Source organism: Carcharhinus amblyrhynchos, chromosome 4 (genome assembly GCF_965287045.1).
Source record: "Carcharhinus amblyrhynchos chromosome 4, sCarAmb.v2.hapA, whole genome shotgun sequence".
Classification (NCBI taxonomy): domain Eukaryota; kingdom Metazoa; phylum Chordata; class Chondrichthyes; order Carcharhiniformes; family Carcharhinidae; genus Carcharhinus; species Carcharhinus amblyrhynchos.
Genome location: NC_137327.1, coordinates 60,339,490 through 60,359,252, shown reverse-complemented (window position 1 = coordinate 60,359,252; position 19,763 = coordinate 60,339,490). Strand labels below are relative to the sequence as shown.

Genomic DNA, 19,763 nt, shown 5'->3' with positions numbered 1-19,763 from the left:
AATGCATCTGTGTGACACTGTTCAATTCCCATACCAGCCTAATGCAACCTCTCTGAGTGATGCTATCATTTCCGTGCTCAGAGGTGAATAGGCTGTTAGTGGTCCAATATCGTAGAAACTCAGACAAGTAAATATGCCACACAAATGCCAGGCAATGACCACCTCCAAAAAGAATCTATCACCCCTTGATGTTCATCAGCATTACTATCACTGAGGCCCCCACCATAAATATCTTGGGGATTTCCAAATGATCTGAAACTGACTTGACCAGCCATATGAATACTGCAACTACTCCTGACTCACCTGTCCACCATCTACAAGGTACAAGTCTGGAAGGTGATGGAATGCTCTCCATTTCTCTGGATGGGTGCAGCTCCAACAATACTCAACAATCTTAATGCCATTCAGGACAAAGCTGCCTGCTTGATTGGCACCCCATCCACCACCTTCAACATTCATTCTCTCCAACAATTGCACACCATAGCTGCAATAAGTACCATCTATCAGATGCACCACAGCAGTCTGCAAGACTCAACAGTATCGTCTCAACTTGTGACCTGTAGCACCTGGAAGGACAAAGACAGTAGACACAAAGGAACATAACTACCTGCAAGTTGCCGTCCAAGTCATACACTATCCTAACTTGGAACTAAATCATTGTTCCTTCACTGGGTCAAAGTACTGGAACTCCCTCTCTCATGGCACTGGGTATGTATTGACCTGCAGTGGTTTAAGAAGGTGGCTCACCATCACCTTCTCAAAGGCAATTAGGAGCAAGCAATAAACATAGGCCTTGTCAGAAACATCCACATCCCAGGAACAACTGAAAAAAATCTGGGCTGTAAAGTGTGGAGCTCTCACGGTCAGCAGAAGAGAAGACTCAGCTGAATACATCAATTTTATTGATGACCAACTTTCAACTAGAAATGTGTAATGTTACTGTCTAATTTGTTACTCTACACTAGCAAGAAAAGGCATAAAAGAATAACAGGAACAGCAAACTGTCTCAGAAAATTAAAGCTGAGAATGGTCACAACACCAGTGTGGAGTGCACCATCTCACAGCAGGAGCACTAACAGTCTGAAGTGTCATTAAAATCAGAGTAGAAGGAAACCTACCGTCCTTACCTGGCGAGGCACAAACGTGACTCAAAACCCACAGCAATGCAGCCGACTCTTAAAACTACTTTGTGAATTGCTCAGCAGGACACTCATTACCCATTACCAGAAGGCAGCCCACCACCACCCTCAACTAGGGCAACTAGGGATACTAGGGATAAGCATTAAATCTTGACCTTGCTATTAGAGTCCATGACCCAAATGATTTTTTTAAATCTTCCATCTTAAGCACGCTAATTCTACAAAAGATATCTCATGAGGCCAGTGGAGCAGTAGGAGGGGTGACTTTCACGCCATAGAATAGGTTGAATTCAAACTTAGAATGAGGAAATGGCAGGCCATTGTTCTAATGCCTTCTGCCCAGCCTGTTGATTTGATTATTTAATTAGACTCAGTGAGAAAATCTCACCTTCAAAGAGCAGTGTTAGGGTGTCAGCAAATGTCACAGCTGCTCTGCGGTCGCTCATCTCAGTGCTCAGTGCAAGTTGAAGGTTTTCTTCAGCTTTGTTTGCAATCTTCAATAATAGAAAACAGATCAGGTTGGCAACAACAATTCAACAAAAGCACATTTACATCCAAAGGATACACCTCCAAGTTATATACAAATACATAAATTAGGCTCATTTGGCCACTTGAACTTGCACCACCATTCAAGATCATGGCTGACCTGATTAGGGAAGGAAATCTGCTGTCCTTAACTGGTCTGGCCTATGACAGTCTCCAGGCCCACAACAAAGTGGTTGACTCTTAACTATTCTCTGAAATGGCCTAGCAAACCAGTCAGGACAATTAGGAATGGGTAACAAATGCTGGCTAAGAGCTAAAAGCTCACTTGCAGCAAACACATAGCAAAACACCTACAGTTCAATCTGTGTTTCTGGTGACACTGGTTGGGAGGCAAATTTTGCCAGCAACATTGGGGAGAATTCCATACTCTTTGAATATTGCCTCTGATACCTCCCTGAAAGTGCAGATGGGGCCTATATTAAACATTTCATCCATAATATAGCACCTCTGACATCGTAACATCCCTGAATACTGCACAAGCATTTTGAGCTTGAATCTCTCAAGTGAGATTCGGTCAACAATTTTTTTCACCCAAAGATCTTTGATACCAATTTCTAATCAGAAAAATAATTTAAATTAATTGGTCTCAATCTATTATTTTCTCTTTAGAATTTAAGTTCCTGGAGAAAAAGCAAATGTATCTCTCATGGGAGCTTAAATAATGGCTCAGGCTCAATTGCTTCACAGCACTTTATCCAACAAATAAATTTTGTTAAATCGGTAATTGTCATACCATTACTGCAAAGAATAAAATTACTAGTTGACATCTGTATTTTACGTTACTACTGATTGAGGAAGAAGTGATGTCCAGGGCACCAGGAATACTCACTGGCCTGTTTCAAATGATGCCAAGCAATCTTTAACATCTGCCTATTGATTATCGATTGCACAATTTGAACTTACAATTTTCAAAGCCTAACTACTGGATCAACCTGACGTGGGCTGCTAGTGAAATTGACCTGGAGCAGGAATGCAAAATAATTCAGCATCCCAATTTATACTACGCCTAATTCTCTTTCCCATTAACATGAACATTAAAAAATAATTGGGCATGCAGAATAAGTGGGCTGGTGTTTTGCTATAGGTTTTTTGAAAGTGAGCTTTCTCTTTAGTCTTAGCCAGCAATTTGTTACCCATCCCTAACTGCCCTGAGTGGTTTGCTAGGCCATTTCAGAGAGTAGTTAAGAGTCAACCACATTGTTGTGGGTGTGGAATCTACTATAGGTCAAACCAGCTAAGTATAGCAGATTTCCTTCCCTAGAGGGCATTTGTGAACCAGGTGGGTATTCATGGCAATCAATGATAGTTTCATTACTGAAACTAGTGTTTTAATTCCAAATTCATTAATTGAATTTAAATTCCATCAGCTGTCATGGTGAAATTTGAACCCACGTCCCCATAGCATTAGCCTGGGTCTCTGGATTACTAACTAGTCCGATGACATTACCATTGCATAGATCAATTTCACCCAGTTGATTGTGGGAAGGCAGATCAAAAAAGTTCCGTAATTAACTGACGTTGTCAAAGGTTATCTGGACTTGAAACATCAGTTCTTTTCTCTCCTTACAGATGCTGCCAGATCTGCTGAGATTTTCCAGCATTTTCTCTATTGGTTTCAAATTCCAGCATCTGCAGTAATTTGCTTTTATTTATTTATAGAAGTTCCATAGTTTTCCCTTTTAGCACAAGTGTGTTGGACTGGGAGACAATGTGATGAATCTCAATTTCAGCACAGGGAAGACAAAGGAAAGAGGACGTAGCATAGCAACATACCAAATATAGAATGGCAGGTCTGAAGCTTCAGGCACTGAATGTACATGCTCAACTGAAAAAGAAAACCAATACCAGTACCATAAATTGAACATAAACAAACCTTCTGCCTTCCTGGTCTCCTTACCTGCTTACAGAGGTACTCAGAGAACTTGCTTAGGCCTTCCTCATGTAATCCAAGTAATGGAAAAATCTTGAAGAAGCGCTCCACCTGAGGCAGGTCACCTTCTGTGATGGCTACATCAAACTTTTCAGCCACAATTACTCTTAGCCGTTGTTCTGCCTCTTGCAGCAGGTTTAGGTTTGCATCAATAATATTGGCTGTTGGGGCATTTAACTACAATTAGTTGAAGTGCCCATGATGTCTATTTCACATTTATTCAGCAGACCCGTTTAAACAAAAATGCTTCCTAGCTGTGGTGCTCAAATTTAACTGAAGGATGGCAATGAATCTTCCATAGTCATCAGAAAGATGATCTCGATATGCTAGGGCAGGAAGATGGCACAATGATTAGCATTGCTGCTTCACATTACCAGGGTTCAATTCTGGGTTCAAATCCAGTCCTGGGTGACTATCTGTTAGGAGCCTGCACACTCTCCCCACGTCTGCATGGGTTTCCTCCGACAGAACTGCAGGTTAGGTGGGATTGGCCATGTTAAATTGCCCCTTAGCAGGGAATTTTCTTGTCCCGCCCACCCATGTAGCAGGCAGGTGGGTTGACCTCTGGCGGGATTTTCCAGCTTTGTGGTGAGCGCAGCCATAAAATCCCACCTTAGTGTCCAAGATGTGCAGGTTAGGTGGAATAGCCATGGTAAATGCTTGGGGTTACCATGGGGGAGTTGGCCTGGGTAAGATGCTCTTTCAGAGAGTCGGTGCAAACTTGATGGATCGAATGGCTTCTTTCTTCATTATAGAGATTTTATGGTTCTATGCCATGTGTGGACAGTAGTTCTAGTGTTTAATACTTATTAGGCTGCCATTCTTGAGTTACCGTGCTCAAAATGAACATTTAAGAGCTGGCAGGGATGGAACAAAATTTCCTGATATTTCGGAACCCATTCACAGAGATAACCTAGTGATTAAACACAACACCTTGCAAAACAGACCACAGTGTCAGATTTGCTCCTTGGTCAGTGCACAAATATCTGACTTCAGGCATGACAGCATTAACAGTATTGTCACTGGCTTACTTAACATACTGATACCAATATATTGAAGGAAAAGAAATCACAATTACTTCAGTATGTTTTCTGTTATATAACATACTTCAGTATGTTTTTCTGTTATACAAATCTTTGCATGATAATCTTAATCCACTTCCATCAAAGTAACCAATTGCAATCAAAATACTTTCTCCAGCCACAACCAGCATGGTAGCACAGTGGTTAGCGGTTATGGCGGCATTGTAGCACAGTGGTTAGCACTGCTGCTTCACAGCTCCAGGGACCTGGGTTCGATTCCCGGCTTGGGTCACTGTCTGTATGGAGTTTGCACATTCTCATCGTGTCTGTGTGGGTTTCCTCCGGGTGCTCCAGTTTCCTCCCACAGTACAAAGATGTGCAGGTTAGGTTGATTGGCCATGCTAAATTGACTGTAGATGCATAGGTAAGAGGATTAGTGGGTAAAATATGTATGGATATGGGGGTAGGGGGTTGGGTAGGATTGTGGTCGGTGCAGACTCATTGGGCCGAATGGCCTCTTTCTGTACTGTAGGACTTCTATGAACCCAGGCTTTTGGGTGAAATTTGTAATTATACTATAGCTCAAGCAGATACAGTAGAAACATGTCATCGACTCATTACCTTTCAAATCATGATGACATGGTTAGTAAGCTGCTTCCAAGCTTTTCTCTCTGCTAATGTTCCTAAACTGAACTCAATGTTTGGTGACAATAGCACAGTACTGTTAGTTTGTAATAATAATTAACCCACAGCACAATCACAAGCCTTCTTGACTTTCTTGTTTCATAAATAAATGTCTTGTCATCTCACAAATACAGTTGCACACTTGGCAAAAAAAACTGAAATGAGTTCACAGAGCTCAGTTCTCTTCATGGATATTCACTGCTGTTTAAGGACTGTGTTTGCCTTCTTGAATTTATCAAGTGTAAGAGGTTTGTGTTGCTTCTACAAGACTTTAGGGACCTGCAGCATAAAAGCTGTTAAGTCCTCATTACTTATCTGCATTGTATTGGACAAAATTCCACTTCCATAATCTCGTTCCCTTCAGGCTAGAGAGTTCCTTATCTTCAGTTGCCTAGTAGCTACATAACTGTGCTTCCAACATTAAGAGCAAGATTGGTGCTGCACAAATCCATTTCATATATTAAAAATGGATGGGGGCAGGTGGGGATCAGCTTGAGCAAGATTCTAACCAGAGGTGAAAGCTCTAACCCATTGCAGATTCAGCTCTGGAGGCTTAAACGAACCCAGGATTTTTAGGTCCTCACCTTCCTTGCCCTGTCTGCTGAGTTCAATTACAGATTTGTCAAGCGACAGGTAACGATGGATGTGTGCTGCCGCCTGCTCATAGTCCTCATTGCGCAGAGCTGTCTGGACGCCATCAGTGCAGAATTTCAGGTCCAAGATGTCATCTGCTCGTTGAATGGCCTGGTAAATCCGGTTCTGCAAGACACAGTTAACACCATGATTACCACACTGGGTCTGCTTTTACTCTCCCTCTCTTTCTCCTCCAGCGCTCATCATCGCTGAATCAAACACAGTCCCTGATCCAAAAGATAAACAGAAAAGCTCACTTCACAGGCTTATGTTGCACTGCGCAACATAGATCAGAAAGGCTCCCTGTGGAATCCCAATATGTGGATCTTACTGGGCTGAAGGTTGATGCAACTGAGATGACACAATTTACCTCAACCCTCTCCACAAGTAGAAGCACTGAAGGAAACAAGCCAACTTTTCCACTCAATGGCATTCCATTAACAGACAGTACATATATTTGGGTGTCAGAAGAGGTTGGTATTGATGTTACTTCATGGCTAACTGTCTGACAGCATTCACAGAGAATACAAATGGGCTTTGGAAAACTGTCCATGCCTCTGGAATGCTGCTTTAGGAAGATTCAATGTCCTCAGGGTGGAAAGTAATACATCAAAGTATTTGTGTCAGAACATGATTGTCATATTTTATAAAATCATTAGATTTAATTCCCAAAATGTTAAATTAACGCTGAATTAATTCTTGGTGTGAGCTTTGGTGGGTTTTCCAGTAGAAAATTATTTTTAAACTTACCTACAACAATTCGTGTGGTGGGGTTGGGGGTACAAACATCTAATTGACTGAATGGCTAATGTAAGATTTAGACTAATGCCAACAGCACAAGTTCAATTCCCTTCCTGGATTTGGCAGACTTGGGACCTCCTTTCTCACCTGGCCCCTATTTGATGTGAAGTGGTACTCCTGAAGGTATATAACTAACAGTCTTTCACTAACGGAAAGAAACATGTTCCATGAGGGACAGTATGCATTTCTTTCTCTCTTTCTTAGAGATACCCTGTGGAATATGGCTAATTATCTACCTATTCTTGCAAGGTCTATGTATGTTGCTCCTTTTGAAACCCTTACTGAAGCATTGGAAGATTAAGGTCTTGCAGACTAGGTCTGTGGTTTCTGGTTCCACCAAAGTCAACTTACAGAATGCCAATAAAGGTTTTTAAACCTGTGTATTAAAACAGAAACTGACTGATTCAATCACACACACAGCATATTTAAAAAGCTTCATGATCCTACATCATCAATAAATCCTGTAATAATTATCTGTGTTCAGCAAAATGGTATCATCCACAGTTCTTAGTATGTTGGCGTTAATACAAGTTCAACAATAAAAATGTAAGACAGAGGAGCAGAATAAAGCTGAACTTGCATTCTAGTTTCTTGTGGTTTATGCATGAGGACCCCAAATCCCTCTGAGCTGCAGCTTTCTGCAGCCTTTCACCATTTAAATAATATTCAGCTCCCTTATTCTTTCTATCAAAGTGCAAAGCATTATAGCTTTCTACATTATATTCCATCTGCCAAGTTTTTGCCCACTCATTTAACCTGTCTGTATCCCTCTATGGACTTTGTGTCATCCGCAAACTTGTCAGCTCTACAGTCATTTTCCACATCCAAGTTATTCACATATATTGTCAATAATTGTGGCCCAGCACTGATCCCTATGGCACTCCACAGGTTACTCTTGAAAATGTCCCTCTTATCCCAACTATCTGTCTTTTATCAGTTACTAATCGTCTCTCTGCGCTAAAATACTGTCCCAAACACAATGGGCTCTTATCTTATTAAATAGCCTTTTGTGCAGTAGCTTAACAAACCAAAAGACAAAATAACCATGATGCAGTTTTTGTAATAACTCAGAAATCACACATAGTGACAGCCTCTCCAAATTGTAACATCAAGGCTCTTGAACATTTTGCCTGAAACAGCAGAGCTCCTACTGAATGGCAGAACAGGCTCAACGGTGGTGAATGGCCTATTCCTACTCCTAATGCTTTGTTCCTATTAATAAGGATAATTGGTCGAACTGCTCACAAAAGCCAGTCTGTTGAGTACATCACAAGTAATGCCTTTGTAATTAGTATTTATTATTTTTTTACTTGTCCTTTTGCCACCCCCTTGTCTTACACTATGATAGCTTTTATCATGGAATCATTTTCATCCTCCACGCCATCACCGATCTCCCACCCCGTTATCTGCCACTGTGCTTGTGTTACATCTCTAACTTTTGCCAGATCTGCTAAAGGTCATCAACCTGAAACATTAACCTTGTTTCTCCCACCAGTAGGATTTCCAAACTTGCTGAGTATTTCCAGCATTTTTTCTGTTTGGTAACAGAAAGATTGATTTCAGGTTGAATAATACACAGCAATAAGACATAGGAAGATGTTGAGAGTGCAATATTACATAGAATTTACAATACAGAATTTGCCCAATGGTTCATGCCAATGTTCATTGTCCACACAAGCCTCTTCCTACCTCATCTCACCCCAACAGCATATCCTTCTATTGCTTTATCTTTATTGTAATTATCCAGCTTCTCCTTAAATTAATTTACACTATTCACCAAAATCACTCCATGTGTGCAAGTTTCACATTCTACCCAGTCTCTGGGTAAAGAACAATAAACACTTTATAAATATTTTGAAACAATCCAAACAATCATCCATAATGAATTAAAATGTCATTTTATCAAATGTCAATATATTTCTTCCACTATACTTCTGTAAATAGTTACAGTTCAACTGTGGATAATGAGTACTCCAGCCCATTCCCAGAGTTTAGATCTTTAGCTAAAATTAAAGCCTGTGACATCCATGATTGTGAATATTTTGTTGAAGCACTATTCAGGTTCAATTCCTGGCTGGGATCACTGTCTGTGTGGAGTTTGCACGTTCTCCCAGTGTCTGTGTAGGTTTCCTCTGGGTGCTCTGGTTTTTCCCACAGACCAAATGTGTGCAGGTTAGGATGATTGGCCATGCTAAATTGCCCCTTAGTGTCAGGGGGACTAGCCTGGGTACATGCATGGGGTTATGGGGATAGAGCCTTGATGGAATTGCAGTCAGTGCAGACTCAATGGGCCGAATGGCCTCCTTCTGCACTGTAGGATTCTATGATTAACCTTGGAAATTGGCCAAGGTCCCAGGAATACCCAATGAACATGATGCCCATATCTTAATGTGTGTTAACACCTTAACACACTTAACACACAGAGAAAACTGGAATAAGTCGACTCATACATACTACAGGGAGCAGAACACCTACTGCAACTACTGTTCCATAAGGCAGGATTGAAATGGAGCTGATTATTTCAAAAACTGGAGCCACCAGACAACAAAAAGAAAAACTTTCCAACAATTAACACTGACCCTTTACCATCTATGAAAATAACTGCTGTACTTCACACAATAGTTGCACTTCGACTAGAAAGCAATTGTTATACCTTGGCCAGGTCGAGCTGCCGAACCTTGCTGCTGACATTTTCAGCTAGATTGCATGTAAATGTGATCATTCCAGCGAGCTGTTTGGCATCCCCCTCAATCAGCTGCAAATTCGGACTGGGGAAGAAAGCAAGAGAGGACCATGATAAAGGAAGAATGCATGTACCATGAACTGTATACAGAATGGCCAACATTGGACTATACATTATATACAGGAAATTCTGGGAATACACAGCAGGTCAGACAGCATCAGCAAAGAAAAAAGACAGGTTAATATTTCAGTTGTATTCCCTTCAAACAACTAACAAAAACTAATAAACAGACTATTTATGTAATAGATTGAGGAACACTTGTGGAACAGCAAGTTTCTCTGCTTTTTAATGCCATAGTCAAACATCTTAAAACATACATTAGATAAAAGCAAAATACTGTGGATGCTCTGAAAAATAAAAAGTGCTGGAAACCTCAGCAGAGCTCTGACGAAGGGTCATCCTGACTTGAAACACTGGGTCGATTCTCCACAGATGCTGTCAGACCTACTGAGATTTTCCAGCATTTTCTGTTTTTGTATAAAACAATTAGAATTATGTTTACTTTGTTATTAGATTACTGTACTAATTTTAAGATGAAAGTAAAGAGATAGCATCATCAGGGAATTAAATACATTGCATTTCAGAAATTCAGTGTCAACATCAAGCTGTCTGTCCTCCAGAGCAACAAACTGAAATTCCACCAGTTCCTCACATACATGCACCAACACTGTTTAGTGCCTCAAATCAGCAAATATTGATGGTTGAAACTTCCTGAATGTCACTGTATTGTGCTCTATAGATTTCTCCATTTGCAACATTTTCACTAGGATTCAGTGTGCAAATATAAGCTTGTCATCTTGGAGTGTGTCTGGAGAGGCCATTTTAAACTGTACTTCGCCAAGATGCTTATACTGGTGGTAGAGACAATTTGAAAGGATGAACTTTGAATGTTATAGAATCATGCTGCATAGTTGGAGGTCATTCCACCCTTTGTGCCCCATGCACCCCCCCCCCCCCCATTTTGTCAAAGCTTTTCATCTTGCACTCATCATAACAATTGCAAGAATACCAATGTAAAGTCTGGCATCCAAAATTGAACACAATACTGCAGCTGAGGTCTAACTACGACTTAACTTACCATAACTTCCTCAGAAAACAATGACATATACTAACAAAGAACCTGCAACATAGAAACAGGCCATTCAGCCTAACAACTCTGCATTGATATACACCCGCCATGTGAGCAATAACCATGCACATCATTAAAGATTACTGGCTCATATTCAGTGGGTTGTTCCGAGCACTTTAAATGGGCCAAAGGTCAAATCTGCAAAGCATGCTGTTTAGAAACAATTTGCAATGAAATACAAAAGGATGTTTTGTGACAATTGTACAGAGCATTGGTGAAGCCACATCAAGAATACTGTGTACTGTTTTGGTCTCCTTATTTAAGAAAGGACATAATTGCAATAGAAGCAATTTACAGAAGGTTCACTTGACTGATTCCTAGGGTTGGGCAACGCAGTTATCTTATGAAGAGCTATTGATCAGGTTGGATTGATATCCACTGGAGTTTAGAAAAATGAGAGGCAATCTTATTGAAAAATGTAAAATCCCAAATGGACTTGATAGGCTGGAGGCTGGGAGAATGTTTTCTGAGAGAATGTTTCCTGGGAGAATGTGGGAGAATCTAGAACTGGGGTCACATTTTAAAAACATGAGGTCGCTCATTTAAGATAGAGATGAGGAGAATAGTTTGCTTTCAGGGGGTAGAGAGTCTCTGGAACTCTTCCTCAAAAGGCAGTGGAAGCAAAGTCTTTGAATATTTTTAAGGCAGAGTCATAGAGGTTTACAGCATGGAAACAGGCCCTTCGACCCAACTTGTCCACGCCGCTTTTGTTTTAAACCCCTAAGCTAATCCCAATTGCCCACACTTGGCCCATATCCCTCTATACCCATCTTACCCATGTAACTGTCTAAATGCTTTTTAAAAGACAAAATTGTACCCGCCTCTACTACTCCCTATGGCAGCTTGTTCTAAACACTCACCATCCGCTGTGTGAAAAAATTGCCCCCTGGACACTTCTGTATTTCTCCCCCTCACCTTAAACCTATGCCCTCTAATTTTAGACTCCCCCACTTTGGGAAAAGATACTGACTATCTAGCTGATCTATGCCCGAAATAATTTTATAGACTTCGATAAGATCAGCCCTCAACCTTCTACACTCTAGGGACAAAAGTCCCAGACTATCCAGCATCTCCTTATAACTCAAGCCATTAAGTCCCAGGAGCATCCTAATAAATCTTTTCTGCACTCTTTCTAGTTTAATAATATCCTTTCTATACTAGGGTGACCAGAGCTGCACACAATACTCCAAGTGTGGCCTCACCAATGTCTTGGACAACTTCAACATGTTCCAATTTCTGTATTCAACGTTCTGACCAAAGAAACCAAGCATGCTGAATGCCTTCTTCACCACTCTGTCCACCTGTGACTCCACTTTCAAGAAATTATGAACATGTACCCCTAGATCTCTCTGTTCTGTAACTCTCCCCAACACCCTACCATTAACTGAGTAAGTCCTGTCCCTGGTTCAATCTACCAAAATCACCTTGCATTTATCTAAATTAAACTCCATTTGCTATTTGTCAGCCCACTGGCCCAACTGATCAAGATCCTGTTGCAACCGGAGATAAGTTTCTACACTATCCACTGTGCCACCAATCTTAGTGACATCTGCAAACTTATTAACCATGTCTCCTATATTCTCATCCAAATCATTAATATAAATAACAGTGGACCCAGCACTGATCCCTGAGGCACACTGCTGGTCACAGGCACCAGTTTAGAAAACAACCCTCTACAACCACCCTCTGGGTTCTGTCAAGAAGCCGATTTTGTATCCATTTAGATACCTCACCCTGGATCCCATGAGATTTAACCTTATGCAACAACCTACCATGTCAAAGGCCCTGCTAAAGTCCTTGCAGAAAACATCAACTGCACTGCACTCATCTACCTTCTTGGTTACCCCTTCAAAAAATTTGTGAGATGTGACTTTTCACTCACAAAGCCATGCTGACTGTCTCTAATCAGTCCTTGCATCTCTAAATGTCTGTAGATCCTGTCTCTAAAAATACCTTCTGACAACTTACTCACCACAGATGTGAGGTTCACTAGCCTGTAGTTCCCAGGCTTTTCCCTGCAGCCCTTTATCAACAAAGGCACAATATTTGCCACTCTCCAATCTTCAGGCACCTCACCCGTGACTACTGATGATTCAAATATCTCTGTTAGGGCATCTGCAATTTCCTCCCTAGCCTCCTACAATGTCCTGGGATACATTTCATCAGGTCCCGGGGATTTATCTACCTTGACAAGCTTTAAGACTTCCAGCACCTCTTTCTCTGTAATATATGCACTCCTCAAAATATCACTATTTATTTCCTCAAGTTCCTTAATATCCATGCTTTTCTCAACAGTAAATACTGATGAGAAATAATCATTTTGGATCTCACCCATCCCCTGTGGATCTGCACATAGATGACCTTATCAATCCTTAAGAGGCCCTACTCTCTTCCTTGTTACTCTTTTGCCTTTTATGTATTTGTAGAAGCTCTTTGGATTCTCCTTTGCCTTACCTGCCAATATATACCTCGCGTCCTCTTTTTGCCCTCCTGATTTCTCTCTTAACTCTACTCCTACACCCCCTATATTGTTCAAGGGATTCACTTGATCCCAACTGCCTATGCATGACATGTGTCTCCTTCTTCTTCCTGACCAGGGCCTCAATATCCCAAGTCATTCAAGATTCTTGATTTCTGCCAGCCTTTCCTTTCACTCTGAGAAGAATGTGCTTACCCTGAACCCTGGTTAACACACTTCTGAAAGTCTTCCACTTGCCGTACGTTCCTTTGCCTTCCCACAGACTCCCTCAATTAACTTCTGAAAGTTCCTGCCTGACACAATCAAAATTGATCTTGCCCTAATTTAGAATTTTAACTTTTGGGACAGACCTATCATTCTCCACAGCTAATTTAAAACTAAGAGACTTACGGTCACTGGTCCCAAAGTGATCCCTCACTAACACTTCTGTCATCTGCCCTTCCTTATTTCCCAAGAGGATGTCAAGTTTTGTCCCCTCTCTAGTCGAGCCATCCACATACTTAATGAGAAATTCCTTCTGAACACAACTCAACAAATTTCTCTCCATCCAACCCTCTAATACAATGGCTGTCCCAGTCAAAGTTGGGAAAGTTAAAATCCCCAACTATTACCACCCTATTTTCTTGGAGCTATATGTAATCTCCTTACATATTTGCTCCTCAATTTCGCACCGACTATTTGGCGGCCTATACTAGAACCTTATCAAAGTGATTCCCCCTTCTTATTTCTCAGCTCTACCCATATAGACTCAGTGGCCTGAACCCTCAAATATATCCCCTCTCAGTACTGCTATGATGTTTTTCCTAATCAAAAGTGCTACTCCCCCTCCTCTCTTACCTCCTGTTCTATCTTTCCAATAGCAAATGTACCCTGGAACATTGAGCTACCAGTCCTGTCCCCCCATAAGCCATGTTTCAGTAATTGCTATAATATCCCGGTCCCACGTACCATCCATGCCTGAGTTCAGAGGTGGATAGATTCTTGATTAACAAGGGGGTGAAAGGTTATCAGGGTAGGGTTGAAGTAGGGTTGAGATCACCATGATCTTATTAAATGGTGGAATATGCTCAAGAGGCCTATCCCTGCTCCTTGTTTGTATGTTTGTGAGAGACTAGAACTAGGGGGGCACCATTTAAAAATAAGAAATCTCCCATTTAATATTGAGGTGAGAATTTTGTTTCTCTCAGAGGGTTGTGAGTCCGTGGAATTCTTCAGTGTCACTGAATATTTTTAAGACAGGATAACAGTTTCTTGACTAACAAGCGAGAGAAAGAGCATTGGGGTAGACAGGAATTGCAGCCACAATCAGATCAACCATGATCTTACTGAATTCTAGAGTAAGCTAGAGGAGCTGAATAGTCTACACATGCTCCTAATTCCTGTGTAATTTATTCTAGGCAACAGTTCTGGATACAATCAGTAAAACTGAGAACCTGATCAAAAAATAAATCTCTTTGCACAGCCTTTGAGTGATCTGTTAAAATTCAGCTCTTTAATCACTCTTCCTTCATGTTACTACCTACCCCATGCGGTGTAGAGACACCATCTTACTGTCCAGGCTGCTCTGCTGCCCAATGAGATCCTCAAGTTCTGCTTCAACCTCCTTCTGCAGAAACAGCAGATGAAAATAAAATAAGCACAATATAAATGTAACAGACAACTTGCACCGATTGTAGATGTACACATATCTTATGAATAAAGGATTCTTTCCAAAGATACAGTACACAACACTCCTCAGTGCCTGGATATTAGATGCATTTGGGATCAGGATCAGTTATGATTGCAAATCAGCCTGCTGTCAATCACTGTCATACTACAAGTCTGAAATAATCACCACTCAACTGAGCTGTTACAAAGAGAGCTTAGAACTGTACCCCACAAAGAGAAACCATCAAAAGGCAGAGTTCCATCTCAATACTGCTTTTCACAACCACAAGATGTTCATTACAACTAATGAAGTACAAGAGTCAGCAGTGTTGTAAGGTATAAGATGATGAAAGGGATGGATAGGGTAGAGGTGGAGAGGTTCTTCCCGCTCAGAAAGGACAGCAGGACTAGAGGGCACAGCCTCAAGATAACGGCAGGGGGGCAGTTTAGAACGGAGTTGAGGAGGAACTTCTTCACTCAAAGGGTGGTGAAGCTCTGGAATTCTCTGCCCGTTGAAGTGGTTGAGGCTACCTTGCTAAACATATTTAAGACGCGGGTAGATAGGTTTTTGGTAGGCAAGGGGATTAAGGGTTATGGGGAGAAAGCGGGAAAGTGGAACTGAGCCACTTCAGATCAGCCATGATCTTGTTGAATGGCGGGACAGGCTCGAAGGGCTGGATGGCCTACTCCTGCCCCTATTTCTTATGTTCTTATAAAATGTGGCAGCCAATTACAGCAAGATCCCACATACAACAATATGCTAATGATCAGATTATCTATTTTTGTGATATTGGCTGAGGAATAAATACTCTCCCGGACACTCCTTTGCTCATCTTCAAAATAATGCCATGCAATCTTTTATGAATTGTCATTTAATTTTTTAAAATGTCATTTAATTATCCTTTAAATAATTTTTAATTTTTGACTTTAACTGTTACTTTAACCTCTCATCTGAAAGACAGCACATCCAACAGTGCAACTGCCTCAGTACTGCACTAGAGTGTCAGCTTGAACTCAAACCCACAACCTTCTGATTCAGAGACAAGGGCTGTGACCGTTGTGGGAAGATGGAAGAGGAAGGTATAAGAGAAAATTGGAGAAGAGTATTTATATAAAATGTGTAACTAAAATTTTTGTGAACATAAATTTTCACATTTCTCAAACCAGCAGCAATGATGGGACATACAGGATTCACTCCACTGTTGTCTGTTCTGGCTGCTTTAGTGTTCTGTACTCCTGTATCCTTTCCCACAACATCGTGCATAAAACACTTCCCAAATCTTCCTCAGTTTCTTATATTGTAGGGTTATGAAAAGCACTTTGGCTGTTTTCATTTGTGAAATGCACCCAAAATGTGAATCATGTGTGCAAACACTGTATTGATAACTGTATTGAATGGACAGAAAATAATGGTTATATAGAGGCTTGTGCGTTCAACCCCTACAGTACAGATCTGAGCCTATAATCCAGTTTATTAATGTGGCGCAGTACTGAGGGACAGCCAACTTTCAGATTCTTTCTAATGAGACAGTAACCAAGGCTCCTTTCACCCTCTTCATTGGACATAAAAGATCCTGTGATACTAATCCTGACGAACAGCGTTAGCATGGGGGGGGGTGTAAATCAGTTGGCTCATAGGATGTTCAGAATAATACCAAAAGCTCAGTTTAAATTCCCAGTCCAGTTGGAGTAGACCTGCCTCCTCGCCCTGCCCAAGCGTGAAGGCATTTTCAAAACTACACTTGCCAAGAAAACAACTCAGGATAAAGTTTCAGCAGATAATGAGCCAAGAACCCAACTTTGGGCAGAGCATACCTACCAAGTGTTTACATGTTATATTCCATAAATCCATGTTATACACATTTATTCCAAAGTGGCATTGATATATCACATAAGAAACAAATATTGATATTTCATAGCTGTAAATATACAGCTGCACATATGGGTCAAGATTTTAATATAAGGATGTATAATGTGATTGAAGTGATATATCAGGAGATATACGTGACTGGAGTTTGATATGTGTGTGTGTAATTAGAGTGATTTTTAAAGCAAACCTTGCCCATCCCTGACGGCATTTAAGAGTCAAGTGCGTCACTGTGGATCTTGAGTCACACGTAGGCCAGACCAGGTAAGGACGAGAGATCTCCTTCACTAAAGGATATTAGTGAACTGGATCAGTTGACAGGTGGTTTGACAATGTTTTCGTGGTCATTTCAGATTTTTATTGAATTCATCTACCATGGTGGGATTTGAAAACACGTCCTCTGGGTGATTAGTCCAGCAACAATACCACTACACTACTGTCTCCTTCCCTCCCCCCCCCCCCCCCCCCCCGAGCAATATGCTGTGTATATGATTTGAGTGATTATATATTATTTGAGTGAGATATAAATATATATATAAAATCCAAGTGATATATATGATTAATGATAATTCAGATGGTATGTTACGATATGTGAAATTGAAGTTATATATCTCTAGATAAATACATATGATTGGAGTGATTATATACGATTAGAGTAATATTATGTACAGAAGGGTGGAGTGATTATATATTTCATGCATGTATGTAGTGATTTTATATATGTGGAGTAATTGTATATAGAAATGACTCCATTATATATGTGTGTGAAGTATACATATATATATATCAATCCACACTATATACAATAATCATATATAGGGAGTAATTTTATATATATATATACATATGGAGTGATTTTGTATCTATCACTCCCACTATATACAGTGATACATATATGGGCAGTAATTTATATATATAGTGATTTTATATACACATAGTCCATTATATATACATATATGTGATTGGAATGGTTCAGTCTCCCCAGTAGACAGTAGATCCCTCTCAGTCTCAGCTCCCCCCAGTCGCACCTCCTCGCTGCACAGTTTGCTGTAGGCCTCCTGCAACTCGGCGATCTCCGTCAGCCCCTCCAGAAACTCCATTGACAGACTCGAGCAGCTGTTACTCCGACCAACACCGCCTGACGTGGAAGCAGCCGCCATTCTCCCCGTCACTTCGGCAACCTCTTCCGGGACATCCGCTTCTGGTGCCGAGCACTTCCGGCGCGCTGCCCGCCCCTCCCCCTGAGATGACTCAGTCAGCAGGACAAGGGGAAGGGAGGCCCGAGGAAGTGTGTTGAACTTGCATATAGTCTATAAAAAACACAAATCGGCAGCAAACGCCTCACTGATACTGTACAAACAGCTAGTTACAAAAATCAAACCCACTCTCACTCAATCCATTCCAGTGAGCCTTCATCATCAACCTCATTCAGTTGACCAGGAGTAATGCAGTAATGATGTGTAATGATACTGGCATTGCCAATAAGGTTTCTAACTCTAATTTTCACCGTAAAATAACACATGGGATAGCTGCTGTGCTATTAGTCATTCCATGAAAGTATCACTGAGTTGTTAACACACAAAAGGAGGCCATTCAGCCTTCCTATTTGTGCTTGCTCTTCAAATGAGAAATGCACTTAGTGCCATTCACCCTTTCTGTGTTATTCTTGTGAGCAACAAGTAAAGATGCCGTTAACACATATATCTGTACACCATAGAGAAAAAGCCTAAAGTTAGGTAGACTGGATATAGTCAGGCACATTGATAACCCATATTATGGAAACAACTGTGATTTTCGTCACAAACATAGGACATAAAATTCGCTGCTGCTAACAGAGCAATAGTCAGGGACAATAAAGAGACTGCCTGTGGTGTGCAGTGAAGCATACACCACATCCTGAAGGATTGTACGAGGTCCAGGTTGTAAAAGCAAATGGTATACAAGATGTGTTGTTTCTACAACTGAGCATAAAAGGGGAAAAAGGTCACTGAGATAGTCGGGACAGCAGTGATTAAGTTGGCAAAAGGCTGATTACCGCCGATCTGAACTGGACATGTAACAGTGTTAGGTAAGACAGATGAGTTTACTAATGCACTGTTGTGATAACAGGAGACATTGTTAGATGGGGAGTAGGGATGGAAACTTGGGGCACCTTGAGCCAATAGGGGATTGACAACACATAGATGGGACAGTGACCACCAATTAGGGGAGAACAACACATTGCAAAGCCATTACAATGCTTGTAAAAAAGTATAAAAATGTGCTACAAATCAGTGTAAGGTGTGCCTTTTTTTTGGACACCCGGTCTTGCAAGAACGTTAAATAAAATATCTTGCTCCTTCAGAACTTGACTTGACTAAATTGTTTGACTGTGAGCTGTGTTTCTCACATTCTTCCTTTCCAGATAATCTCTCAAATGATAAAAAAATGCTCGGAAAACTCAGCAGGTCTGGCAGATTCTGTGGTGAAAAACAATTTTGAGTCCAATATGACTCTTGAGTTCCAAATGACTTCCATCCATTCTGTAAATTCATAATTTTGATATTCCCTCTTTCTAATACAATCATAGTATCCCTTCTCAATCCTTGCTGCTTTTCCAATTTCCCTGTCCTTTCAAAAAACTTCAACTCCTGGTATGCTTATCTCCCAGTCAAGCCTATAGCTAGTAGCCCAATTTCTGTGAGAGCCACTATGTCATTTCTTTTAAATTGCACTTCTAATCTTACATGCTTATGCTACATGCATTTTAATTTATCACTGCTGCTGCTGTTTATAGCTACGCCTACCAGGAGATCTGCTGTCATGGTATGCCACAGTTGTCTGTCTTATGTCATCCACGCACGTCCACTGTAGACTGTCCACAACCATTCTGCGATGTCAAGGTAAACCTCCCTTTCTGCCACGCTCCCAATTTCCCAAGAAAAGGAATCTCTATCTTTTCAACTTTGATCAAATGACCCAAATATTGACATTTCTTTCTGGATGTCACTTTTTAAGGGTTTTTTTTGCTCTTGCAACAAGACCTTTTTATCTTAATACACTTTTTAAATACTTTCTAAAGACTTCTGTTGTATTTATATTAGTTATTTTGTTACAATTTCTTGTTTTTTTCTGAATCTGTAGTATTTCTGTTAATGTTAGCA

The 19,763-nt window shown here is 40.8% G+C and overlaps 1 protein-coding gene across 3 annotated transcripts in view; it reads right to left on the bottom strand.

The window, feature by feature from the left end:
* Positions 1 to 17,802, bottom strand: part of cog4 (component of oligomeric golgi complex 4) — a 67,516-nt gene extending 49,714 nt beyond the window's left edge. For all 3 annotated transcript variants that reach the window (XM_080187241.1, XM_080187240.1, XM_080187242.1), the window contains exons 1-6: positions 17,649 to 17,802; positions 14,630 to 14,712; positions 9,409 to 9,523; positions 5,906 to 6,080; positions 3,583 to 3,776; positions 1,528 to 1,633 (exon numbers count right to left, since the gene is read on the bottom strand). In XM_080187241.1, the coding sequence (XP_080043367.1) occupies positions 1,528 to 1,633; positions 3,583 to 3,776; positions 5,906 to 6,080; positions 9,409 to 9,523; positions 14,630 to 14,712; positions 17,649 to 17,780 (805 nt within the window). In that variant the 5' untranslated portion in view covers positions 17,781 to 17,802. The remainder of the gene's footprint in view (positions 1 to 1,527; positions 1,634 to 3,582; positions 3,777 to 5,905; positions 6,081 to 9,408; positions 9,524 to 14,629; positions 14,713 to 17,648) is intronic.
* Positions 17,803 to 19,763: the final 1,961 nt, after the last annotated feature.